The 12,777-nt window shown below is 42.8% G+C and overlaps 1 protein-coding gene across 1 annotated transcript in view; it reads right to left on the reverse strand.

Annotated features, from left to right (window-relative positions):
• The window catches only part of cntn5 (contactin 5), a 344,921-nt gene that overhangs the window by 63,994 nt on the left and 268,150 nt on the right, over positions 1-12,777 (reverse strand). The window contains exon 13 of the mRNA XM_029121761.2: positions 2,279-2,406. Within this exon, the coding sequence (XP_028977594.2) occupies positions 2,279-2,406 (128 nt within the window). The remainder of the gene's footprint in view (positions 1-2,278; positions 2,407-12,777) is intronic.

The following is a 12,777-nucleotide window of genomic DNA, read 5'->3' on the forward strand; positions in this document are numbered from 1 at the left end:
AGAGCATCAGGAATGCATATAAGGAATGCATTTTCAAAATGTTGCCTGTCTCCTGCCGTTTTGAACTTAGGAGGGCATGAGGTCCTGGCCCACACCTGAGGAGTACCTGGGTTGAAAGACACGTTGCTGTCCGTGTCCAATGTCCTCCTGGTTGTGTTGCAGATCAAGACGATACCTGATGATTTCAGCTGCCACTGTGCTGACACCTCCCCCTCCCCTGTGTTGTCCCTGACCTTGTCCATCTGGTCATGTTTCCGACCTGGACTAAGTTTAAATATACTCTGGACTCAGCCCACATGCATTTATTAATTATTACATTTTTTACTCTTAATATCTCACCCGGCACAGCCAGACGAGGACTGGTCACCCATCTGAGCCTGGGTCCTCTCTAGGTTTCTTCCTAAATTTCAGCCTTCTTAGGGAGTTTTTCCTAGCCACTGAAATTCAGCACTACTGTTGTTTGCCCCTTGGGGTTTAAGGCTGGGTGTTTTGTAAAAGCAGCTGCTGCTGATGTAAAAAGGGCTTTCTTAATACATTTGATGAATTGATCTGGATGGCAGCGTATGTTGCACCAAAACATATCCAAAATATATTGTTCAGCTCAATTGTAGCTAGCATTTGTGAATACAGCAACGTACTGTGTTCACATACAAGGGTTTTCAGAAGTGTTTCCTGAACCCATGCAGTGAGGTCCACTACTCTTACTGAAGTTTAAAAAAAAAAAAAGAATCGTACTCCGTTACATTTAATCCACTTTTTCGTAACAATTTTGTCTTCAGTCGTTTGTCAAAAGATATTGAGTTTTTTGGTTTCGTAATTTGATTTGGGTGTTCCCTCCCACTCCTTTAAATCTTCTGAGTGCGAGCACAGCTAACCTACAATATATAATAATAGTATAAATTGTTAGTATATTTGTATTGGTTCATTGGGCTTGACTTGAACTTTATTATTTTGTAATGCACTTTAGTTAGCAACATATCCATTCGAGCTAGCTAGATTTTAGTTGAAAGCAATTGCTGCTAACCAGGTGGCTTAGTTGCAATGCAGTCAGTAATTCCACCCAAGACCTGATTTACTAACAACAAATATTTGATTAAGATGTACTGAGCATTACTACAGATTTATATATATATAATTTTTTTTTTTTTACCAGTAACATGTATGATGGCAAAAATCTTATTTGCAACACAGATTAATAATAGAAATACAGTATTATTTATTTTGTTTTTCTATTCTGCATTGCTATGGGCTCTGGAAAACAAATGCCTATTCGAACACAAAAAATTGCAGTTTGCGTTTGTAGTTTCTTAAATAATATTTCCTTGTTGTTACTGTGGCGTTATAGTAACTTGAACAAAATATGTAACTAGTAATCAAGTACTTTTTTGACCAAGAACTCTATTACTCTTACTTGAGTCATTTTTGCAGGTGGTTCTTCAATTTTTACTTGAGTAGATTTTAGGACGAGTAACAGTACTTTTACTTGAGTACAGGTTTTCAGTACACTACACACCCTTGCACACAACTTTTCCAGTCTTTTGCTGCCCCTGTCCCAGCATTTTTGAAACGTGTTGCTGGCATCAAATTCAAAGTGGGCATTTATATTTCAAGAAACATTTCTCAGATTCAATTTGGATATGTTGTCTTTGTACTATTTTCAATTGAACATAGGGTTTAAATGATTTGCACATCATTGCATTGTGTTTTTCTTTACATTTTACAAAGCATCCCAACTTTTCTGGAAATGGGGTTGTATAAAATGTAAACATAAGCATCTGCCTTGGCAGATATAGGATCAGGGGCTCGGCCAAGCACTCAGTATTCATATGGACACAGGTAAGCTAACAACTTGGCAGACATATTTAATTCTGAGGTGTCATTATCAAAACAAATTGTGAATGCTAAACCATGACACAGGCCAAAACACTTAGCTCTGTCGCCCTAACACCCTTACTCATGGTCTCTTTTGATCCAAGCTCTGAATGCTGCTTAGAAACGACAGGCCCTTTTACGCTGTCAAATAGTGTGTGCCCTTGTGAAATGATTCTTGAATGTGAAAACCCTTTTTCTTCACGGTCGAGCAAACACAATAAATTCTGCTGGCGTCCTCTCTCCCTCTGCCCTCCCTCCCTCTCACTCCCCTCCCTGCCCCCCCCCCCCTCCCGCTCCGCCCCAGCACCCAGGCAAAGGTGGCAGGAAATGACATTGGGGAACTGTTTACTGGTGGGTGACTGGCACTAATTTGGCAGGAAATAAAGGCCCCCTGGGCATCACTTACCTTTTACCCACAGTGTGGCCGTCATCTCGGCTGAGCCAAACTGATTCTCAGCCCGACAGACGTAGTTTCCCTCATCAGAGCGGCTGGCGTTGACGAGCCTCAGCGTGTTGTTTCGTAACAGCATTATTCTGTTGAAGGCGGGAAAGACAAAATACAATGAAGATCAATACGGATCAGTAATGAATGGGGGCAAATGTTTAACCAAAACAGTTAAGGTTTAAGTTTTATGTGGCTAGAATGAGGCAAGCCAGGACAGTTCACAAAGTCAAACATTGAGTATCACAATTTAAGTGTGTATACATTTGACGATGAAAGTACATTTAATAAAGCTATGTTCAATTTAGGTCTAACAAGATTATTGTATCGATTTCCAAGTGCAAGCAACACAGAAAAATCCACCTGAAAAGGATGTGTTCAAAAGACATGTTTATGCCTGTTTAGCTTTACAACCAGTTTAACTACAATCTCAAATAAAGTCCCTGTTTTACGATATTATTTGATTCATTATTTGTGGCCTTCAATAGGAAGACCAGAAAACAATTATTGCTATGAATCCATATGAAGGGCAAATAAAAACTAAGGACTATCTATAGCCAAAATGATTAAACAGCTAAATACAGCTAAATAGTTCCCTGTCTAAACAAGGTCAATCAACAATTTAAATTCCTTAATGAAGCCGATTTCCCTGATAACACTTAATAAGCCTAATCTTAAATAAGATTCTGTGGATGTTATCAGTGGAGATAAGCGCTAAGCTAATAGGGAACACGTGTTTAAATCCCCATTAAAATTCAGACCCTTTCAACACATGTTGGTTTCTTATTCCCTGTATATTGTAGTACTTTTGAAAACAACCCTTCAGGGTTTTGTAAAAAGTAGTACACTAGTTAGATTTGGCATTCGGTGCTTTCACATAACAAGTCTATATTACCTTTCTACATTACCAAACAAAGACAAAACGTATTGTAGATTACAACAAAACATGCAGCATGTACATTTAGAAATTCCCTTTATGTGGTATCAATGTAAATAGTATATTTGGAAGTCTGTTGTATTTAAAGGGAACAAAGCACCACTTACAACCAATATGGCACATTTGATTACTTGTGTAAATGTAAATGTGCCATCTGTGATGGAATTGTAACTAAGACATTAAATTACAGAAACATGAAAACAGGAAATGCTAATGCAATCAGGAAAAGTCAATAAGTATTGTATTTTGTGTTCATTTGTATGCTCTGACAAGCGTGTTTATATAATATTCAATAGAAAATGTATGTAAAAAAATGTAAATGAATGTATAAATAATTCAACCTGAAGAATCAAGATATCTCTGGGAATGAGTGCTGCTTCCAATAAATTGGATTGCAAGAAGCTGTCAAGTCTAGACAAGGCTATCACTCAGACATCATCCTGAAGAAAGACATGAGCAGGAACAAGCGGTAAAACCAATTCAATAAAATCCCTATAACGTTTTTGTCATTTAGCTGACATTTTTATTCACAGCGACTTTCCAGAGCGACTTATAGGTGCAATTAGTGTTTAGTTCCTTGTTCTACAAAGGCAGAACCGTAGATTATTCACCATCTCAGACTCAGATATTAGATATATCAACTTTGACGTTGGTTGGTGTCCCTTTGGTTGATGCTCGGCAATGTGGGTGGATTGACTTCCTGCCTGTTGGGCCCTGTCCAGGGCCTCCCCCGAATAGGGCCACAGTGTCACTGGACCTCCCTGTCTCAGGCCCAAGGTCTTACGCTGCTATATAATTGTGTAAGGTTAGTTCACCATCTCCATTAAATCCTTGTTAACCTAAGGAATACGCTCTCTAAATTTCCCTTGTCTCCTGCTCCGTTTAAACTTGACCCAGACCTCCGGAGTACCCGGCTTGAAAGACTCGTTGCTGTCCCTGTCCAAAGTCCTCCTGGTTGTGTTGCAGATCAAGACATTACCTGACAATTCCAACTGCCACTCGGCTGACCATTCCTCCCTCAGGGTTGTCTCTGTCCTTGTCCATGTGATCATACCTCTGACCTGGATTCTGTTTTATAGACTCTGGACACAGCCCCCATGCATTTATAATTTATTAAAAGTTTTCACCCGCTTCAACATTGCTGTTGCTTGCTCCTTGGGGTTTCAGGCTGGGTGTTTTGTAAAAGCACTTTGTGACAACTGCTGATGTAAAAAGGGCTTTAAGAATAAATTTGATAAATTTTCAGTTTTTGGCTCAACACTTTAACCAGTAGACTATCTCTGGTCAACAGAGGCTACAGTTGTGCTCAAAAGTTTGCATACCCTTGGGGAATTGGAAATATATGTACCCTTTTTAAAGAAAACACAAGTGAGCAGGCAAAACACATGTCTTATTTCTTATGGGATTCACATTCAACTGTAGGTCATAACAGAATGGCTTAATCATATAACAAAACATGGCAACAAAGAAAAAAATTAAATGACCCATGTTCAAAAGTCTGCATACCCTTAGTTCTTAATACTGTGTATTGCCCCCTTTAGCATCAATGACAGATTGCAGTCTTTTGTAATAGTTGTCTGTGAGGCACCGAATTCTTCCAGGTGGTAAAGCTGCCCATTCATCTTGACACCTCTCCAAACAAAGAGCTTATGCTTGTGACCATAAAGCTCTGTTTTGGTCTCATCACGTCACAGTGGGCCAGGAGCTGTGAGGCGTGTCAAGGTGTTGTCGGGTGTTGTAACCTGGCTTTGTGGCATTGATGCAGTAAAGGCTTCTTTCTGGCACCTCGACCATGCAGCTCATTTTTTTTCAAGTATCGTCATATTGTGCTCCTTGAAACAACCACACCATCTTTTTCCAAAGCAGCCTGTATTTCTCCTGAGGTTACCTGGAGGTTTTTCTTTGTATCCCAATTTTTTTTTGCAGTTTTGGCTGAAATGTTTTTTGGTCCACTTGACCATGGCTTGGTATCAAGAGATCCTTGAATTTTCCACTTCTTAATAAGTGATTGAACAGTGCTGACTGGCATTTGCAAGGCTTTGGATATCTTTTTATATCCTTTTCCATCTTTGTAAAGTTCCATTGGCAGGTCTTTTGGCAGTTGTTTTCTGCTCTCCATGGCTCAGTATATAGCCTGCTCAGTGCATCAATGGGAGAGCTAACAAACTCATTGACTATTTACACACAGACACTAATTGCAATTTTAAAAAGCCAGAGGTGTTGGAAATTCAGTGGTATGTAAACTTTTGATCAGGGCCATTTGTGTGATTTCTGTTATCATTATGCTTTAAAAGGGAGCCAAACAACTATGTGATGATAAATCTTATGATCAATATCCTTAAATAATAGACATATCTTCAAAATGAAAGCCAAAATATCACAATTTATGCCAGGATATGCAAACTTATAAGCACAACTGTATCTCTGGTCATGGGAAGCACACAATCCTAGTGTGGCTACTACATTATATCCAGACCACTATACATCCAGACCACTATACATCCAGACCACTGTAAATCCAGACCACTATAAATCCAGACCACTGTACACCCAGACCACTGTACATCCAGACCACTGTACATCCAGACCACTGTACATCCAGACCACTGTAAATCCAGACCACTATAAATCCAGACCACTGTACACCCAGACCACTTTAAATCCAGACCACTGTACATCCAGACCACTGTACATCCAGACCACTGTAAATACAGACCACTGTAAATACAGACCACTGTACATCCCTTCTCTTTGTATACGTAGAGAGAAGGAGACTGTTTCTAGTATAGTCAACTATATTTTTCCTGATTCCTTTTACTGACATTTTAGTATTATAATGTAGCACAGATATGACAGTTGTCACGTTCATATTTTTTTTTTATCTTCCAGTTTCTTGCAGTGAATTTATAACTAAACTATTTCAGTGCTAACTTTTAAACTACAAACCTTAAAGGCCAACATGGGGCATGAACAGTGGTTAAATTCATCAGGTGGTGCCTTTGGTGGTTAATTGTCAATGTCAATTATTCCCACTTGCAAGATACTGCTTTTGTATCCTGATTAAGCTGCGCCGACCCTGATTAAGCTATGCTGACTCAACGACTCCAACTAATCTCTTCAGGATCTTTATGTCATTTTCACAAGAAATTTTGGAAAGAAGCTGCAGAGCTTGGAACTTCTGTACCCAGATATCAAATTAATTAGCTTGATCAGCTTGAGCTCATACTATTTTATTATATATATATATATATATATATATATATATATATATATATATATATATATATATATATATATATATATATATATATATATAGTGAATTTAAACAGAGCGGTTTCATGACAGACAGCCTTTGAAGGCCTTACTCTTCTTGAAAGGTGAGACTGGTGAATCATCATGCAATGAGTCATACAAATTGGTTGGTCTTGGAGTCCGCATCAAAGGGGCACAAGATACTTCCTGTGTGCTGCTGACGTGCAGTGATACTTCCTGTTAGCTGTTGACCTGCTGTGATACTTCCTGTTAGCTGTTGACCTGCTGTATTATTTCCTATTAGCTGTTGACGTGCTGTGATACTTCCTGTTAGCTGTTGACGTGGTGTGATACTTCCTGTTAGCTGTTGATGTGCTGTGATATTTCCTGTTAGCTGTTGACCTGCTGTGATATTTCCTGTTAGCGTGCTCTGATACTTCCTGTTAGCTGTTGACGTGCTGTGATACTTCCTGTTAGCTGTTGGCGTGCTGTGTGCTTTTCGCTGTTGCCTACCTGGCCACCTGCCAATACATTTTCTTTTCACTTATTATAAGCTAATTAGTTAATTTGTAATTACCAGTGTGTTATTTATGTCCTCATCCAACTTTCGTCATACCGGGACTTGTCATAATAAATGGAGCTACTCACCCATGACCAGCCGTAGCTAAGTACCATTATACCTGCTCATTGTAGTTGCTGTAACTTTAACATGAAGGAGAACAATCACCTTCTGGTGAAGATAGCAAAATTGTAGGCTCGGCTTCAGATACAATTATCAGGCAAGGTTTATATGGGTGTAGATAAAGGCCCAACCAGTGTCCTGAGGGGTTTGAGCAACAGGCAGTTTCTACCAGTATCCCTAACAAACACAAAACCCTAATATAGGTCGACCCCATTACCCGCAATAATAGACTAAAACATCATCAAGCAATAATACATTGTTGACCAGGGTGCAGGGCCACCAATATAGCTGCAAAGTCTAAAACTGATAAACAAGAGTATAAAGATATTATTATTCATGTTGGCACCAACGACGTCAGAATGAGACAGTCAGAGGTTACAAAGCCGAACATTGCATCAGTGCATAGCTAGAAAGATGTGTCAACATCATACAATTGTCTCTGGCCCACTCCCAGTTGGTAGTGATGGGATCTACAGCAGACTCACACAACTCAATTGCTGGCAGAAAACAGAATTCTGCTCGTAGCAGGTGGTAGAGTTTATAGAGAACTGGCCCTCTTTTTGGGACTCGGCCATAAAAAGGGGGAAGCCTGACTTGCTGAAGAGTGACAGACTCCATCAAAGTAGGAGTGTTGCGTTTCTCTTATCTAGGAACATAGATAGGAGGCTCACTCCTGTAGCCTCGCCATGACATATAGTGCAGGTCTGGTGACAGACTATTAGCCAGCCTGCTAGCATAGTGGAGTTTGTCGACAGCATAGCCAGAGTAGCTAGCAAAGTTTTCTCAGTTGAGACTGTGACTCGACAAGGTGGTGTTCACCATATCAATCTTATTAGAATAGCCTTTTTGCATTCCGATCATGTACAGAAAAGAGTGTAGCACCCCACATCTCAAAATGGGGCTACTTCTTAAATCCCTTGCTCCAAAGGCAATTATAGCTAATGAAATAATCACTGATATTAAATCGGATATAATTGGCCTGTGTGAAACCTGGCTAAACCCTGATGAATTTACTGCCCTAAATTAGGCCTCCTTCTGGCTACACTAGTGAACATATCCCAGGGGCATCGCACAAAGGGGGAGGTGTTGCTAATATTCATGACATTAAATATCAATTCACAGTCAAACAAATGACTGCGTTTCTTTCTTTTGAGGTTTTGGTCATGAAAGTGATGCAGGCCACTCAATAATTTTTTATAGCTACTATCTACAGACCCCCTGGCCCATACTCAGTGTTCCTCAATGAGTTCCCAGAATTCTTATCAAACATTGTAGTCATTGCAGATAATATTGTAATTTTTGCAGACTCCAAATTAATATGGAACAGTCCACTGACCCCCTCCAAAAGGCCTTTGAAGACATAATTGATTAATATCTTAGGTCCTACACTTTGCCACAATCAAATCTTAGACACATGGAATAGATATTGTAGCTGTAACTGTTTTTCCTCATAATGCTGAAATATCACACCACCATCTGATTACATTTAACCTCCTAACGACGAACCCACTTGCACCCTAAACAAGGACGTTTAAAAGCCGTAGTATAAATCCGAGCTCAACCCAAAGATGTTCTGATGGTCTTCCAGACTTCCTGCTCCAAACCAAGGAAGACAGTAAATAAATATGTTAACACTGGTTGAGGATTTTAACCTTGCATACTACCTTAGGGTACAGTTGCACCTCTGAAACCAAAAGAAATACGCACCAAGAAGCTTGCTCCCTGGTACACAGACAATTCTAGAGTGCACTGAAGTAAGCCTCTAGAAAAAAAACAGAAATGGTGTTCTCCAAACTTGGAAGTATTTAGACTAGCTTGGAAAGACAGTACAATCCAATACTGAGAAGCACTCACATCTGCTCAATCAACCTATTTTTCCAACCTGACAGAGGCGAAAAATAATCCAACATTTATTTTTGATTCTGTGGTATAGTTAACAAAAAAGCAACATTCAACAACTGAAGTGAATCTTCACTTCAGTGTATATATATATATATATATATATATATATATATATATATATATATATATATATATATATATATATATATATATATATATATATATATATATATATATATATACATGAACTTCTTTGATCCTTCTTTAATCCTGTATCGCTCGAGATGTTCACTAAAATAGTAATGAGCTCGAAACCCACTAGTTGTCAACTTGACCCTATACCAACTAAATATCTTAAGGAGCTACTTTCTGTGCTTGGTCCACCTATGTTGAACATAATAAATGCTCCCTATCCTCCAGATGTGTACCAAACGCTCTAAAAGTGCTGTTTCCCAGCAACTCAATGCCTTTTTGAAGACAAATAATATTTATGAAATGCTCTAGTCAGGTTTCAGACCCCATCGTACTGTAGCACTGAGGCTGCACTCGTGAAACTGTTCAATGACCTGTTAATGGCATCGGACAAAGGTCTTACATCCATCTTGCTTCTAGACCTTAGTGCTGCTTTCGACACTATTGGTCACTCACATCTTTTGGAGAGATAGTAAACCCATGTTGGGCTACGTGGACACGTTCTTGCCTGATTTAGATCCTATTTATCAGAAAGATATCAGTTCGTATGTGTAGATGGACTGTTCTCTGACAAATGAAACATACATTTTGATCTTCCTCAGGGCTCGGTTCTGGGACCTCTCTTGTTTTCACTATACTGTATATGCTGCTGCCTCTTGGTAATGTCATCCGGAATCACAATGTAAATTTTTACTGCTATGCAGATGACAGACAGTTGTCTGATGACAGACAGTTGTCAATGAAACATGAAAGCCCTAAAATTATCTACCTTGGTAGTGTTTGTATTAGATATACAGAAGTGCTAAACACGACTACTAGAATCTAACTAGAAAGATATTTTTAAATCACAATACTCCAGTATTAGCCTCTTTACACTGACTACCTGTTAGGGTTAGAGCTGATTTTACAGTCCTATTGTTAACCTACAAAGCACTGCTTGGACTTGGTCCTGCAGTACTTACCTTTCTGATTAGATCAAGCTAAACATACCCAGACGTATGCTAAGATCACAAGATGCAGGCCTTCTTATTATACCTAGAATTTCTAAACAAACAGCTGGAGGCGGGGCTTTTTCCCCAGAGCTCCACTGCTGTGGAATGATCTGCCATTTAAATTGAGAAATGCAGACTCAGTTTCAACCTTTAAGTGTCTACTAAAATTCTGTGATTAAGCCCAAACCCCACCTGACTGTCTCAGCCCACACCCACCTGACTGTCCCAGTCCACACCCTACATGACTGTCCCAGTCCACACCCCACCTGACTGTCTCAGCCCACACCCACCTGACTGTCCCAGTCCACACCCTACATGACTGTCCCAGTCCACACCCACCTGACTGTCCCAGTCCACACCCCACCTGACTGTCCCGGTCCACACCCACCTGACTGTCTCAGCCCACACCCCACCTGACTGTCCCAGTCCACACCCCACCTGACTGTCTCAGCCCACACCCTACATTACTGTCCCAGTCCACACCCCACCTGACTGTCCCAGTCCACACCCTACATTACTGTCCCAGTCCACATCCACCTGACTGTCCCAGTCCACACCCTACATTACTGTCCCAGTCCACACCCACCTGACTGTCCCAGTCCACACCCCACCTGACTGTCTCAGTCCACACCCCACCTGACTGTCCCAGTCCACACCCCACCTGACTGTCTCAGTCCACACCCTACATTACTGTCCCAGTCCACACCCACCCGACTGTCCCAGTCCACACCCTACATTACTGTCCCAGTCCACACCCTACATTACTGTCCCAGTCCACACCCCACCTGACTGTCCCAGTCCACATCCACCTGACTGTCTCAGTCCACACCCCACCTGACTGTCCCAGTCCACACCCACCTGACTGTCTCAGCCCACAGCCCACTTGACTGTCCCAGTCCACACCCCACCTGACTGTCTCAGCCCACACCCCACCTGACTGTCTCAGCCCACACCCTACATTACTGTCCCAGTCCACACCCCACCTGACTGTCCCAGTCCACACCCTACATTACTGTCCCAGTCCACATCCACCTGACTGTCCCAGTCCACACCCTACATTACTGTCCCAGTCCACACCCACCTGACTGTCCCAGTCCACACCCCACCTGACTGTCCCAGTCCACACCCACCCGACTGTCCCAGTCCACACCCTACATTACTGTCCCAGTCCACACCCACCTGACTGTCTCAGCCCACAGCCCACCTGACTGTCCCAGTCCACACCCCACCTGACTGTCTCGGTCCACACCCCACCTGACTGTCCCAGTCCACACCCACCTGACTGTCTCAGCCCACACCCCACCTGACTGTCTCAGCCCACACTCTACATTACTGTCCCAGTCCACACCCCACCTGACTGTCCCAGTCCACACCCTACATTACTGTCCCAGTCCACACCCCACCTGACTGTCCCAGTCCACACCCCACCTGACTGTCTCAGTCCACACCCCACCTGACTGTCCCAGTCCACACCCACTGTCCCAGTCCACACCCCACCTGACTGTCTCAGTCCCCACCCTACATTACTGTCCCAGTCCACACCCACCCGACTGTCCCAGTCCACACCCTACATTACTGTCCCAGTCCACACCCTACATTACTGTCCCAGTCCACACCCACCCGACTGTCCCAGTCCACACCCTACATTACTGTCCCAGTCCACACCCTACATTACTGTCCCAGTCCACACCCACCTGACTGTCCCAGTCCACACCCACCTGACTGTCTCAGCCCACAACCCACCTGACTGTCCCAGTCCACACCCCACCTGACTGTCTCGGTCCACACCCCACCTGACTGTCCCAGTCCACACCCACCTGACTGTCTCAGCCCACACCCCACCTGACTGTCCCAGTCCACACCCACCTGACTGTCTCAGTCCACACCCCACCTGACTGTCCCAGTCCACACCCCACCTGACTGTCCCAGTCCACACCCCACCTGACTGTCTCAGTCCACACCCCACCTGACTGTCTCGGTCCACACCCCACCTGACTGTCCCAGTCCACACCCCACCTGACTGTCCCAGTCCACACCCACCTGACTGTCTCAGTCCACACCCCACCTGACTGTCCCAGTCCACACCCCACCTGACTGTCCCAGTCCACACCCCACCTGACTGTCTCAGTCCACACCCCACCTGACTGTCTCGGTCCACACCCCACCTGACTGTCCCAGTCCACACCCCACCTGACTGTCCCTGTCTTGTCTCAGGCCACACCCAACATGACTGTCCCAGTCCTGTCCCAGTCCACACCCACCTGACTGTCTCAGGCCACACCCAACATGAGTGTCCCAGTCCACACCCCAACTGACTGTCCCAGTCCGGTCCACCTGGTTATGCTGTGCAGTTGGATTCTGTTTAAGGAGTCTGATCACAGCACACTTGCATTCATTGACCTGCTAGACTTTTGATTGGAAAAGGACTGGTCACACCTCAGAGTCTGGTTCCTATCTAGGTTTCTACCTAATTTTGGACTCTACAAGGGAGTCTGTACTCCCTGGCCACTGTGTATGAACAGTTGTTGCTTGCTCTTTGGGGTTTTAGGCTTGGTGTCTGTAAAA

Source organism: Esox lucius, chromosome 1, assembly GCF_011004845.1.
Source record: "Esox lucius isolate fEsoLuc1 chromosome 1, fEsoLuc1.pri, whole genome shotgun sequence".
In the NCBI taxonomy this organism is placed as follows: Eukaryota; Metazoa; Chordata; class Actinopteri; order Esociformes; family Esocidae; genus Esox; species Esox lucius.